This window comes from Camelus bactrianus, chromosome 3 (assembly GCF_048773025.1).
Source record: "Camelus bactrianus isolate YW-2024 breed Bactrian camel chromosome 3, ASM4877302v1, whole genome shotgun sequence".
Lineage (NCBI taxonomy): Eukaryota > Metazoa > Chordata > Mammalia > Artiodactyla > Camelidae > Camelus > Camelus bactrianus.
The window spans coordinates 23,581,795-23,597,471 of NC_133541.1; the positions used below are offsets into that span (position 1 = coordinate 23,581,795).

Sequence of the window (15,677 nt, forward strand, 5' to 3'; positions counted from 1 at the left end):
TCTTAGGAGAGGAATCTGCCTTGCATACCACCATACTACCCAGGAGATCATCAGAGATGGCAGCCAAAATACTTCATTTATCTCAGGTCTTCAAGCATTGATTCTGCGGTCATTATCTTAGGTGAATAGCCTGCACTTTGGAGTCAGGCAGACCCAAGTTTGAATTTAAGCTCCACTCCTTACTATCTCTGTGAACATGGACAAATCACCTAATTTCTTTGTGTCTCAGTTCCCTCATCTACAAAATGGGGGCAATAATTGTATCTATCTCAGAAGTTTGTAAGGATTAAATAAGATAATATTAGCAAAGTGCTTAGCACGAGGTCTAGCTCTTAGTCAGCATTCAAACTAAAAACCTAAGACCAATAGCAATCTTAATTGTCCCAGACTTTTTCCTTTTGTCCACATTTTTCCCATCTGCCTGCTTTCTTGGCTTCCGTTAAAAACTGCCCATAAAATGTCTTTCCTGGATAGCTTTTCTTTATTGCGTGTTACTCTGGGGTTTATTATCCAGTTGCATTGTATCAATGGAAGTAGTTTTGTCTCCTAGATATTTCCATCAATGTAAAAATGCCTATTCCTTTCTTTCTGGCATGTTGCAGATAATCCAAAGCAAAGCAGCCGAGTACCTCTATATATTAAAGTCCTGGATGTCAATGACAACCCCCCAGAATTTGCTGAATTCTATGAAACTTTTGTCTGTGAAAAAGCAAAAGCAGATCAGGTGAGTTTCATATGAAAGTAAATGAATTTCCTGAGGCTAATTTAGATCTTCTAATAATTCAGATGATGCACAGACCTGAGGGCTAGTTTTGAATTATCTATGAAATAAATGCTTACAAAATTCCTACCGCTATAAATAAGAACCAGGATGAATGTTTAGCTTGCATACAAGAACAGTCTTGAAGACCTGGAAGTTTGTCAGTCTCAAAGACTGACGCTGATCCCAAATCAGTCCTAAGTTTTCATTACAATGGATTAGTCACAGCTTTATTGGAAAAATCTTTATTGGTGAGCAGATACTTTAATTACCAAATGGGCTGGAAAGTAATGGCTAGAACATACTTTACAACTGCCTATAATTCATAGTTTTACTTATTTACGTTGCCCATCTGTACAAGCAATACAAATTCATGAATGTTTTACTGCTTTGCACATTTGTCCCCACCTGAAATCAGTCCTTTCTGCCAACGATATAAAAATCATGTTATGGTTTGTCAAAATAGAAGCACACTGTTAAAATACATGTTAAAATGGGAAGCTGAAGTTAAGTGTTTTATATACAAACCAGCGTTTTTTGCAAGTTGATGGCTTATGTATATGCCCAGATTGCATTTCTAAGCAGGCTGTCCAAAGAGTGCTTCTGTTTTCTTCAGATGCAATGTCGTCATCGATCATTGTAATATTTTATCGCTTGGTATCTCCCTAGGGCAGTATTTCTCAACGTGGGTGATTTTGGCCCCCCAGGGGACATTTGGCAATGTCTAGGGACATTTTTGATTGTTGCAAGGAAAAGGGTGCTACTGGTTTTAGTGGGAGGAGGCCAGGCTTCCTGCTTAAAATCCTACAGTGCTCAGGACAGCCCACGACAAAGTATTATTCTTGGCTCTTTGCAGTTCTTTGCTCAAAGTGGATTCATTGTGAAATTTCTAGAGGCTATCATTTAAAAATTAAAATTGGAAATCATTTGGCCACACAATATGCTGCAAAACTGTAAGAAGCACTTTTGAGTTAGCAAAACTTATGGTAGCTTTATGGTGTTGATTTTAGTTGATTCAGACCCTACGAGCCGTGGACAAGGATGACCCTTACAGCGGACACCAGTTCTCGTTCTCTTTGGCCCCCGAAGCAGCCAGTGGCTCGAATTTTACCATTCAAGACAACAAAGGTAAATGGCCCTAGGTTGCCTTGTCTGTCTACATATTTATATCTGTGTCTAAATCTATCTAGTCCCATCACAATTGATCCAATACAGAATACGGTTTCTACTTTCATTCACCATTTTGCTTTCCGGTTCCAGACAATACCGCGGGAATCTTAACTCGGAAAAATGGCTATAATAGACACGAGATGAGCACCTATCTCCTGCCTGTGGTCATATCAGACAACGACTACCCCGTCCAAAGCAGCACTGGGACTGTGACTGTCCGGGTCTGTGCATGTGACCACCAAGGGAACATGCAGTCCTGCCATGCGGAGGCCCTCGTCCACCCCACGGGACTGAGCACGGGGGCTCTGATTGCCATCCTCCTGTGCATCGTGACCCTACTAGGTAAACTGCTTCTCCCCGCATCCTATCTCCCCATGCTGAGGGGCACACACTGTTACTCTGACTCTCTAGATTTATCCGCCTCCCCCATTAAGGCATACAGCCCGATCTAGGTGAGTAGAGCTATGTGCTGAGAATCTTTGTTGTTCACCCATGAACTAGTTTTTGCTTGCAAGTGGCTTTGGAGAATGAACAGTTGTGAAACTTGCCCATGTCTTTACTTACCCAGGCAGTCATTCCACCGAGAGAATCTCTTTTCTATCAGACTGGGAATGAATCTTAGGGGGGATTTGAGAGCAGTATAAATATGCCCTTGTCATTTCATTTGTTGTTTAATATTTAACCTGGCAAATGTTAAATGTTCAAAGAGTGAACATCATCGGACATGGAGTGTATGATGAAGGCCCTTTCTATGAAGGTCAAGTTTAAAGATGGATGGGAAAGTGGAAGGAGAAATGTGATGACTGTTTCTCTCTCGTACAGGGCAATAAAAAGTGGTGCAATTTTCTTTAACTCAGCAACCTCATTTGGATCTACCCACTTAAATAACAACCCTCTTAGCATTGCTCTCTGACTGCCGAATACACAGGGTCTATTATTTCTCAGGTTCTCAATAATAACTCCTGTGACTAAGGAAATAAATCCGGGACCTAAAAGAAATGAATGTCATAAAAGTGAAAATCAAGGTCTAACAATGATTCAGATGAAATTTTTACCCCAGCTCACTAATTAAGCACACAAGTTGAGCTCAAAATGCTCAAAAGTCCCTTGACTGTTGTGAACTCAGAAATCAAACGTTAGCTTCGAAAAATGAAAGTGAAGATTTGTAAAGCTCGCCTACGGCATTGTGGGGGGAAAGTAAGAAGTTAGAGCCAACCTGGTTTACACAGAGAGGGGGAAAAAAACAATCTTTTTTTTTTTTAAAAATGACAATATAGTGACTTTGAGAAAAGGAAAGGAAGACCTAACGTTTCTCTAAGAAGAGAACGCCTAGGGGTCCCTGCTCCAGAGTTTCACATTCCAGATCCACTTTGCTAATTATAACAGAGCCTTGAAACTCAGCTACAGAACTGTGATTCTCTTTGTCAACTAAGATTTGGGGGAAGTATTTTAAGATATGAGCATAAATAAAAACTGAGAGTATGCAAAGACAAATCAGTGCTCTAAGGGTGTGAGTCTGTAAAAATTGTTTTCCAAGAGAAATATGAATATTCTTTTGATTTAAAAAAAAAGAGAGAGATTGTTTTTAGAAGGGCTAGCCTGGCAGGCTGTCCTCAGGTAGGAGTCCGTGGACTCGTGGTCTGTAGAGGAAGCACCGGCCCTCATCTCACAGAGGTGGTGCTCCCTTCCCTCAAATCTCCCCACTTTCTCCTCCCCCTTATTCTCCGTCTAGCCAGCTCCCTACATCCTCCCTTTTCATCTCCCTCCTCCAGTGAATTCTGTCTCCTCATTACCTCTACCCACGTCTTGTCTAGTCTCTTTGGAATTCTGTACCTAATTAAAAAGGAGAAAAATGGAATCTAGCCTTTACTAGGCTCGCATCATGGGTTAGACACTGGGCAAGATGCTTTACAAATGTTTTTCTCACTTAATCCTCAGAACCATCTGGTCTGTATTTATCCGCATCTTCCATATGGAAGCTGAGGTGCCAGGATGTGAAGCCAAGTCACACAGCTAACAGGTGGTAGAAAGAAGTTCCAAGCCCAGGTCTTCTGCCTCCGACCCCTGGTGCTTCCACCCCATACTCTACTTTCTTTGTGAGCTTCTAGAATGCAGTGCAACTTCCAGGCTCAAAGAGAGCTCAAACAGAAAGTGAGAGGACTGAAGAAAGCGGCCGCAAACCTGAGTTTGTAAGAGAAGGAAAGCCAGGCCAATAGAGGAGGAAATCTGCACTCAAGAAAGAAGATCATGTGGCATCTGTTGCTTTTGTAAATAAAACAGTAGTAAAAGCAACTACCGCATCTCTTGCCTCTGTGGTGCCTTCGAGTTGGCATAACTTTCACAGTGGGCACTGTGTTCTTGCTTCTCTCTTACAGAGAAGGAATCGGACTTAAAAAGGTCAGATCGTTTAAGTGACACTACATCTGCTGATCTCAAATGCCTGGCCACCTTCTAGTTTTATGATGGGATTTGAACACAAATTGGCTCAGGCGCCCTGGCCCCAAAATCTCACTGCTGTCCTCTGGCCTCAAGAGGGTAGAAAAAAGAGAAGGGTTCAGTTACTGGGAAGAAAGAGTATTATTCTCTTTCAGAATGTTTTTGTTCCATGTGCTTAGAACTCACTTTTTCGGTTTATAAAAGTTAGCTTTGAAAAAGATCTTCCTTTTAGAGAGTTATGCTCTCAAGAAATTCTGTTCAGATGTGTGTTGGGCCAATGAGAAGAGATACAGGCTGCTGTAGCAGTAGGAGAATTAAGGCACAAATGCCTTTGAATTACTGAAGGTGCCCTCTGTCTTCTAGACAATCGCACTTTCAGGTGTGCGCAGGACTAAAGACAAGATACAGGCAACTTCAGCTGGGGAAGAATTAGGACGCTGTCTTGCCTTAAATGATGGAACGAGCCCACGTACATCAGAATTTAGTTCTTTGAGAGCCAGCTTGACTCTGTTCTCTAATCCCAAAGGCCGTCCTTCCTTATAACCCTCTGTTTCGCAAATCCATGGCACACTGGAAACCAGCATAAAAGGTGGACTGTGAACATCCCTGCGATTTTCCACCCACAGGGACCCCAGGGTGAAGTGAAGGTGCGCAGAGCATCCACAGCCTTACCTGACAAGGCCCTTCCTTCTCCTCTTCTCTCCCCAGCTTCCTCTGGTCCAGCACCTCGAATGCCCCAGGCACACCCCCACTCTACGGCCTTTCTCCTAGTTCTGTTCTCTTTGCCAGATAATCTCTTTGCTCAAATGTCACTTCCTCAATGATGCAGTCTCCCCCCAAAAAACATATACAGCCCCTCAAACATCCACAGAAGCCACCCTCCTTACTCTGGCCTGCTCTTCCTTGTTTACATTGCACGTATCCCCTTCTAACAATCTCCATATTCATTATACACGTTGCTTTTTTTCTGTCTCCATCCACCACCACCACCACCCCTGCCTACCTTATTCAGACAGGGCTGTTGATCAACTTTCTTTCATTAATAGTAGCTGGCACAGAGTTGGCAATAAATAAACATTTATTGAATGAACAAATAAATAAATGAAAAGAAAGGGGCAAATGAAGCATCTGGCAGCAGAAGAGAACCTGTACAATTACACAACCACACGCTTGAAAACGGCAGGGTTGCAGATCCTTTAGAAACAGCCTATAATCCAAACGTGCTTCCAAGCATGGTAATTAACTGTGCAGGATTTTTAGTCTGACTGACCTGGATTTTGATTGTACATGTGACATCTCTAAACCTCGATTTCCCCTTATGTAAAATGGAGTTACCATGATGCTACCTACTTTGTAGGGCTGGGGCTACTATGATAATTAAATTAGACTCGGTCTGTAAAGCGTTTGGCATGTAGAACCATCTCAATAGATAACCAATTATTAATATTAACATTTGAAAGGTTAATATATAGACACACAGGTTTGCATATATCCATTATTATATAGGTAGGTGTACATATCCACCAAAAGTCATAATTCTGTAATTCCCATTGTGATAATTCAGTTCTCACGGCTCATAAAAACTGGACCATGTTACGGATGACAGCGTAAAGAGATGTCCCTGGTGCTTCCCTGCTACCCTCCCCTGGACAAGCCCAGGTTAACAATGCACATTCTGCCCTGGATGGCTGTTTTCTCTCTAAGCTGTCACTGTGTTGTTACTTTCCCACCCATATGTCTGTTCGTGGATGTGTCTCTTTACAGGCAACCAGCGTGTTATACACAGACAGCGGCAAAGAAACATCAGGAACTAATTAAACCCAGTTCTTGCTTTGCCTCTAATCGGAATTAGGTGGAAAAATAGAGAGAACAAACATTCCATTCTGGTCAACAAACTTATAGAACATGAAACTCTGAGAGACTTTTTTTTTTTAAGTTCCCACGTAAATAAATGTGTTTATTTTATTTAGCTTAAACAGAAATAATCTGGCATGTGTACTATTACCTGTCCCCTTCAAACTGGCTGATCGTAAAGTCCAAAATGGCTTTCTGAACTGTATCTGGGTCTCTCCAGGTGTTATCTGTAACAGTATTTCCTTATATGTAAGACAAGTATGCAAACCTCCTCATCTCTACTTTGAGTTTTAAACTAACTTTACACTTTTCTCGGGGAAAAAAAGAAGGCATCGTGCAAAAGTTATTTTAGAAGTGGAGTTATGCAAACCCTTCAACACATCCCCGAAGGTGCCAGCCTTGTGCTTATAAGCAGTTTCGGAGCAGTTCAGGTGTTGAGCATAATTTGCACTCTTATGACAGTACTCTTACTGTGGTGGAGCTGTTATTGTTGTTGTTGTTGTTGTTGTTATTATTATTATTATCATCATATTATTATTATTATTATTTCCTTACCTAGAAACTAGTTTGCTATTCCAAAGCAAAAAGGAACTACTGACAATATAGGAAGGTGTTTTATCCTCTATTTAAATCGTAACTTTCAAATAGTTACTCCATTTGGCGTGGGTTGGGGGTTCCTGGTTTGTGCCAGGAGGCAAGTGCAACCTTAAAGAAACAAAAGTTGAGTCTGTAGTTTCCTGGAGAACTTTGAAAACTTCACTTTGGAGCAGTATTTCTTCCCGATGTTAATTGGGCGGCAAATTAATGTTCCCTTCCCTTTCTGTTTTGTTTCTACTTCCAGTGACAGTGGTGTTGTTTGCAGCTCTGAGGCGGCAGCGGAAAAAAGAGCCTTTGATCATTTCCAAAGAGGACATCAGAGACAACATTGTCAGTTACAACGACGAAGGTGGTGGTGAGGAGGACACCCAGGCCTTTGATATCGGCACCCTGAGGAATCCCGAAGCCATAGAGGACAGCAAGTTACGCAGGGACATTGTGCCCGAAGCCCTTTTTCTACCCCGACGGACTCCAGCAGCTCGTGATAACACCGATGTCCGAGATTTCATTAACCAAAGGTTAAAGGAAAATGACACGGACCCCACGGCCCCGCCCTACGACTCCTTGGCCACCTACGCCTACGAGGGCACCGGCTCGGTGGCCGATTCCCTGAGCTCGCTGGAGTCGGTGACCACGGATGGAGACCAGGACTACGATTACCTTAGTGACTGGGGCCCTCGGTTCAAAAAGCTCGCAGATATGTATGGAGGGGTGGACAGTGACAAGGACTCCTAATATGTTGCCTTTTTCATTTTCCAGTATGACACTGAGACATGTGAAGTGGCTATTTCTTCCTATTTATCCACTGCTCCGTGAAGGGTTCTCTGTTCTACCCGTTCCAAAAGTCAATGGCTGCAGTCCATGTGGATCCAATGTTAGAGACTTTTTTCTAGTACACTTTTATGAGCTTCCCAGAGGCAAATGTTTATTTTTTAGCGCATCCAGTTCACCATGTCAGCCCTACAGGCGCCGTGCTGGAGGAGAGGACGGGAGTGGTTTTCCCCCTGTTCTCTTAGGGCAAGTTTGGAACATGCTGGATTCCGCTGGCCTGGTCTCTTACTACTTTGCATTGACTCAAGGTCAGCTGACTGCTGTGTACATTTCACATGCTAATGGGATAAGGAAGTGCGCATTAATGATAAAAATATAGTTTTGGTAAAAGAAGAGAGGGTGGAACAACCGTTCCTGGTATATCGGCTCACGAGGAGATAATGAACTCTGTATGGGTGTGTATTTCTGTCGCAAAGAATTTAAAATCATATTTGCCCGTCCTGTTTGTCCTTCATGATCTTTTTCTGGCACCAGTGACTTCAAAACATCAAATCCACCAATGTTTTGAGATTCTCCTTCCTCTTTAGGAAATGATGCCAATTAAATGGTAACATTCAAAAATAACAACCAAAAAAAACTTAGTAAGACCTCATTCCTTGCCACTGATTCATAATATGTTATATATCAGACGAGCAAAATTTGCCCTTGCACCATATAAAGGGAATGGGAAAATAGCTAGCAATGTTAACAGAGGAAATATTTAGCGTATTTTAAAGTTTGGGCCACCAGAATACCATGAATCACTTGGCGTTATTTCAGCCATCAGTAGGCTAATCACAAATAAGTCTAATTGTTTAAAAAGTTCTTCAAGGAGCTTTTCTGAGGCAGATTTTAACTCCTTGTCTGTAGTTGTCGTCAGTATTATTCTAATATACTTGGAAGTAACGATGTGAAGTACAATAATTCATATTCTTCAGATCCTTCTTACACAATTAAGTTGCATTAGTAAAGTTTGGCCAATTAGATGAAGCTCAGATCCCTCTCTCAGAGTTTAATGGGGAGGTAAGAGCCAGCCGCACTTGAACTCGACACCCTGTCCTTCACACCTGGAAACACGCATATATTTATATACTGTGATGGGGTGAACATTGGAATCACAGTGAAAGCCTGCATATTACATGTTCGGGAGACGCTTGCAAAGGGAAAACTTGGATTCCCTTCAACAGGGGTGTTAAAGACTGTAATTAAAATGATCGTTGACTTTCAAAAGCATTAATATTTTTTCATTGTTTTAGGCAACCTTGCCATCCTTGTCTTTGAACTAATGATAAAGTAATGGTCTTAAACTACGACAGAAAAGTAATGTACAATCCATCCAATCCGTTATTCCTCTAATTACACAATTAGCATCATAGTTATCCAGTGGACCCAGCTGAACTGAACCGATCCTTTTGGCGGGTTCAAATCATTTATTTCATATGCTGTTCTAATGATTTTTATCATTAGAATCTTACATTGTGCAGTCATCAGAAACTTCCAAAGTACTGTAATGAAAACATCCTGGTTTTGAAAACTTAAAAAAAAAAATAGGCTCTGTATATATATAATGTGTACTTAAGAATATGCTGACTTCAATTATTAGTCTTAGGGATTTATTTTCAATTAAGGTTAATTTTCTACAGATAATCTTAGTGCCAGTCCATTTGGGGATAATGTCATATCAACACATATTTTCTATTTGGAAACACATTGTTGTTTAGTTAAGTTTTAAATAGATGTATTACCCAGGAAGTAAAGGTGGCACCTTTAAGATAAGAGAGATGTAGTCTTCTGGGTTACCCAAGTAGAGTGAAAAATTTTTACAACCGTATTATTCCTTGTGTTTCCTGTTTTGTGATTAACTTCCCTGTATACTAACAAGTATTTTATGCGTGGCCTCTTCCCTGCTTACAAGGTTTTCTTTTGCTAGTTCTTTACACACACACACACACACACACACACACACTGAGGAATGCAAACAAAATACTACAGGAGGGCTTCACTGTAACGAATTGATATATATCATAGTCACAGGTAAGTGTTGAAAAAAAGCTAGCTTAGTAGAGTTAATTAATAAGAACTAGTTATTTATAGCAATAGAACAGCACCTTAATCACATGACTGTAAAATTAAACAGCTCTCTATCCTTAGGTTTCATGTTATGTAATAAGCTGTATCAAGAAAGATAGTCCTGTAAAAAGAAAAGTATGATCAGAAGTCTTCCTTTTGAACTTTTGGCGTTAATTGGAATGTCTGAGGGTCGACATTAGCAACTTCAGTGTTCAAGGGTAAGGTTTACTCGCTCATAAATGAAAGTAAGACGTTCTGCAGTGGAATATCTGATATGTAATTGGCAAGGTATCCTATCCCACCCTGAAGATGGGACAGTTACACCGAGAACAGGTTAATAGGACTAAATACTGAAATAACTGTTTAATCTTTTACCACAAAACCTGATGATGAATCTCTAAGAAACTGGGTAATTTGAGACTGGAGCTGAGTGTTTAGCAGTAGAGCCTTATAAGTATCTAGGAGAAGTAATATTTTCCTAAAATTAAGACTGTCTAACGTCATGGAAACAATAAGAGCCATAGTTCCATCATTCTGTGCTGGTCTCACTTCCTTCCCACCAAGACATCAGGTCAAAGACCCGCATCGACATGAACGATTACTGGAGAAAAAAACTGGTTTTCAGCTCAGTTTTCACATTGTCTCTGTCCTGAAATTAGGTATTTGCAATAAGAAGGATAGAAAGAGAGTGGGAAGAGGTAAAGTTTTAATATTTGCTCTAATCATTGAGAAACTAAAATTCAGAAAATATAGGGAGATTGCTTTTGGAGTGGAGTTGTTTCAAGGACTTTGAGACCCTTGTGACATATTTTCTGTCCTCTGTTCAAAGGGGAGAGTTTCTTCAGACCACTAAGCTATTCCCTAGAATAAACTGAAAATTTTAAAACATTAAATTATTGTGCATAAATTTAAAGCCCCTTCACTTCATAGCACTTCCTGCTGAAGGGCCTGGAAAATATTTGTCCCCAAATAAACTAAATCCAATGGGGGAGAAACAAAGATGGTTCCACTGAGCCTTAAGAGAGGGAGGCTGGGCCCATAAATGTATGTTTTTTTTATAAGACCTTTCTTAGCTTTACAGTTTAAGTGCATAAAAGGGAGGTTTGGATATAACCTGACACCATTTTCAGCTGGAACAAAACCTGGTGATTCGATTCTAACCCAGCATAAAAACTTTGGTTTAGTGTTCATTTTCAGCTCCCAAAGGGTTGTAGAAAAAGTTCTAATAAGTTGGAGCTCTCTTAGAAGCATTCAAATTTCATGGACCTAAATTAACTTTACAGTGTTTTCTTTACTTTCATTTTTAAGTGATTTTTAATTTTAGATGTCCTGATTTCCTGAGTAATCCCTTATATCAAATGCTTTGCCTTGAAATAGGTGTTTCATTGGAGATAATAGTGTATAATCTATGAATTGGGCATTCCTCAATTCTTTCTATATACTTGAGGACCCTAAAAAGTATGCAGTTGAAAGGAAAGAACAAAGTTGATTCCTGGATGTGAATTAAATACTTAAATCAGGTACAGCTCAATTCACTTTTCCCAGGAACCAAATAAGCTGCCAAATAAATAATTTTATCCTAGTCACTAGTCTTGAAGCAGTGTACTTACTTTGGGAGGGCACTCTAAAAAGTCATGATCCCCACTATTTTGAAAGGTATCCTCTGAAAAGGATCATTTCAGTGTAAATTTTTTTGTTTGTTTTTATCTAGATGAAATCTTTCTTGAATTGTCACAGGAGATTAAAAATCCAAGCAGTCTACTATGCTTACATGATCGCTACAACCCAGCCTCCTTTATCAGATTGTAAGAGTGGAAAGATTAAGATTTAGTGTGTGGGTCTTCAGGAAGATGAACTATTTCCTAAAGTCTAACAAGCAGCTTTCTTTTTCAGAGAATACAGAACTGCAGTACGGTCTTCTGAAAAGTTCAGTGGTTCTAACGGTTGCAGTGTTTTTAATCTCCCCTTGGCATCTTTATGGAACAATTTTCTAAAGGGATAATTCTCAGCTAAAAAATATCAGACCCCGACCGTATTTAATGTGCAAGAGCAATACACTGACTCACACACTTGTTAAAAGTTAATAAAGGAATAGTTCATTTTTAAAGCCAGAAGTTTATGGTCTCTGCATCATCAATTTAATTTAAGCATTGCTGAGACAATCTTTAATCCACTCCCCATTTGGTAATACCTTATTTATGACGCATTTTCATTCTTTAATTTGGGGGGAACATTAGTCCAACAGAGCCAGCAGATGAAAGTGCTGAAAGGAGGTCAAATGGAAACAAAGCCTATTACCCACTGTATTTCAGACAGGACCAGGCACTTAGCCGAAGAGCCGCTGGGTTATTAGATTAATTTCAAAAGAGCTTTTACAAGTTGCTTAATTCCATTTTTTTTTTTTTAAACCCATGGACCACAAACTCAGATTTCTCCTCAAATGGGGTTAATTTGACAAATGAGGCATGGGCCCAGCATTGTGGAAAAAGCATTCCACTATAATGAGACCTGGGTCTTTCTTGTGAGACACTGCTATTTGTGTAAATATGTCTAGAGGCACCTACTATAAGCTTTTAGTTTTCTATGATCTATTAGTTTAGTGTTTATTAAGGAATCGTATGTATAGAATTACCGGGCATTCAGAGGGAGAGCTGTGTAGCAAACGTAAAACTGATCTGCTCGGGAGAAACACAGGAGCGCTTCAAAACCACTGTACTGTTTTGTTTGCGATTATTTTCATTGCTTTGAAAGGAAACTGTGTAAGAATAGGACTTATAATAAATGCTACGGGTGTCTTCAGTAGTACCAGGCTGAGGCAATTTGGCAGTCTCCCACTGTGATTTGTGATTTTAGACCCAGAAAATAAAAGCTTTTTGGTATTGATTGTTTTTAATTAAAAATACTCCCAAGTATAAACTGAAGCTGATGCCACCCTGGAAGATTTACTGGCGGGAGTGATCAGTTCATACAGTTTTTCTCGGTATCGCTCGTGTCTTTGGCAACGTAAACACCTGATGGCAACAATCACTGCTCAGCTTTCATCCACATTTCTAGCTAGGGAGATTTTCGTAACTTCACAGTTTACAATGAGAAAGTTTTCTGTGTTAGAAGAATGGGGTTGAGACGATAACCTTTCAGCTCAGTGTGGCCGGGCCTTTTGTTGCAGTCAAATGGCAAATACATGCTCCTTGAAATGGCTTCTTTTCTTTTCCTTTGTTTTCTTAGACGTATACATTTGAAAAGAATGCAATTTAAAAAGTGATTTCTCACAAAGAGTAAATATGCCTTTTGCAAATCAATTTTTGTAACAAGTTATTTATATGATATTACTTAATAAACTGTTTTTTTTTCTAACTTGTTTTTTTTCCAATTCTCTCAAACTATTGTTTGTAATTAGAGATTTTTTAAAGGTACATGTTGATATACACTTTATCTTTCCAGATCTGCTGTTTTAACCTCTCAGATAGCTAACTAAAGCCAACTTATAATAATTAGCTTGTAAACAACAGTTTCTCCCAACCAGCAATATAGATCATTGGCACAGCCCTGCAGACTTCGTACTGCTGGGACATCAATAATTCTACTGTTATTTACAGAATTGCCAAATTAGGAAGAAAGCTGTTTATCCTTATGGTAATTGCTTTAGATTTAAAAAAAAAAAAAAAAAAAAAAAAAAGGACAGTTCTATATTTTTGCCCATCCCAAATCTCTAGCCTTTATTTCACTCTCATAAAAACAGTTGTCCATGAATCTCTGATTTTAAAAAGAAAAACAAAAAGCAAGAGTCAGACCAGAGGAAAATAAGAATAAAATCCTTCCAGCATTCTGATACTATGAGTAAATAAAATGTTTTTAGCATATTCAGAGCTATCATATTTTACATGCTTGTTCTTTCTTAAGCTGCCTCCTATTTCTACAGGGGCAATTTCAGAATTTTTTAACTGGGAGAACTGAATTCATACCTTTGCCAAGGAGATTTGCTTTTATTCATTCACTTGCTCAATATACAGTAGGCACTCAACTGTGTGCTGTGGAATATTCAACAATAAGCCAGATATATTTTTTCCTTCTCTCCAGAAGCTCATGGGCCAGGAGGTAGGGCTGCTGTAAACTCATAACTAGAGTACCCACCCGGAGGTGCCGTGGAGATGTCTTCAGAGAGAAACATGCAAAAATGTTTACAGGACTTCATAGGACCGAGGAACTCTCCCTGCCCAGGTGGAGGAGTGTGTGTGTGTGTGTTGGTGGGAGAGGCAGTTAAGAATTAGTGGGATTGAGACAAAGGGAGATAAGATATCAAAAAGAATAGCAGGAGAGAGAAAAGAGAGGGATGCTTAAGCAAGGCCACTGATCTCAGTTGAGGTTCCCTGAAGGCAACTAGGCTTGGAAAAAATCACATCACCAGAACACAGAGGATCACCAGGGCCATAGCAGCTGATTTTTGTTGTTGCTTTGTGGTTTTGGTTTTTGTCATTTGGTTTAAAGTTAACTTGGTGGGAAACAGAAAACCATGGAGAGGAATGATGCTATTAGAAATAAACTTGTTGAAGGACATGTCCATTGTACAGTGGTATGCATGGTGCGCTAGAGCCAAGCCCCTCCCACCCCCCTACCCAGTCCCCGGCTCTGGACCACCCCCAGGGCAAGTGTAGTCTGCAGGATCTAGGAAACTTCCTTGACCTAATGTAACGTAGGCAGGAAGTACAATGTGTTTCTCAACGACCCAGCTCAGGAAGCAGACTCCTGCAGACATTTGGATGAACGAAGCCCTTTTCTATCGCCATAACTTCCCACGATAATTATCATTAGTAATTCACTCTAGCTGCTGCAAAAGGCAAAATCCAAAGTCTCCATAGAATTCATGTCTCACTCTTGTGACTGTCAGGGCAGTTGTGGGCCTTTCTTCCTCTTGTAGCTGTACCATCTGGAACACAGGGTTTAACGCGGCAGGGGAGGTGAGCGAGCTGGATGATCGTATGAGCTGCTCCTACAGGTGGGACCTGTACATGGTTTATACCACTTCTGCTCACACCTCATGGGCCAGAACTCAGTCATGCGGCCCAAACTCACTGGGCAGAGACTGGGAGATGTAGATGGCCTGTGGGTGCATGTGTGTATCTGGTCAGCACACTTACATGTATCTGCCACATGTCAGTTCAGTCTCTGTCAGTCTTGCAGTATCTTTCCCAATCCCTCCCCAATTTCAGTCACCATAATAAACCATACCACGTAATAATCTTGAGTGTGTTTTTGGAAAAGCAGGTAGAAAGTTATTTACAAATTCAACCTTCCAGTTGCAAACCCTTTTGAGGGCACTTGTCTACCATCTCCGACACTAACACCCATGGCAGACGCTGCTAGTCAACTGACTCGCAGATTTCTAGATGCAGCCTTAGCATCTCTCACAGGAAGCCCTGGCAGCCAGCAGTAAGAGAACATTTTCCTTCTAAGTTTTGTTTACTATTCACCACTGACATTTGGGAAGAGTGTTCTGGTCTTGAAACTGTCAAAAACTTGGAATAATTAAGGAAGCTAAAAGGCTCAACTTGCCATTATAATTAGCTCATATCTCTATTTCAAAAATCTTAACCAACATGCAGGTATCTCTTTCAACCAGTTCAGCCCTGTGGATGCATCCCCCCAGCAGTGATACTCCTGAAAGTTTACATTCATTCTGCAAGGATCACTTGAGGATCTTCTGTGGGCCAGGCACGGACTGAGGTGACAGAAACAGGGTTAAAAAGACAGACACACACCCTGCTCTATGCATACCCTTCCCTCAAAGACTGCAAAGGTTTAATCTCCCATTATTAATCTTAGTTTGCCTGACTAAACATTTTGTCCTGAATGACATCCTGATTCTTTAGATCACTTTTCTGAGTCTTAAATTCCTGAACTCAATACTTTTCTAAATATGCTATGAATTGTTATAGTTCTTTAAAAGAAGTAGATTGTCTCCTATTTCTGTCTATAATATACT

The 15,677-nt window shown here is 40.3% G+C and overlaps 1 protein-coding gene across 3 annotated transcripts in view; it reads left to right on the forward strand.

Annotated features, from left to right (window-relative positions):
- Positions 1-13,051, forward strand: part of CDH6 (cadherin 6) — a 121,229-nt gene extending 108,178 nt beyond the window's left edge. For all 3 annotated transcript variants that reach the window (XM_074356632.1, XM_010955572.3, XM_074356639.1), the window contains 4 exons: positions 603-724; positions 1,771-1,888; positions 2,021-2,272; positions 7,062-13,051. In XM_074356632.1, the coding sequence (XP_074212733.1) occupies positions 603-724; positions 1,771-1,888; positions 2,021-2,272; positions 7,062-7,552 (983 nt within the window). In that variant the 3' untranslated portion in view covers positions 7,553-13,051. The remainder of the gene's footprint in view (positions 1-602; positions 725-1,770; positions 1,889-2,020; positions 2,273-7,061) is intronic.
- The last annotated feature ends 2,626 nt before the right edge of the window (positions 13,052-15,677 follow it).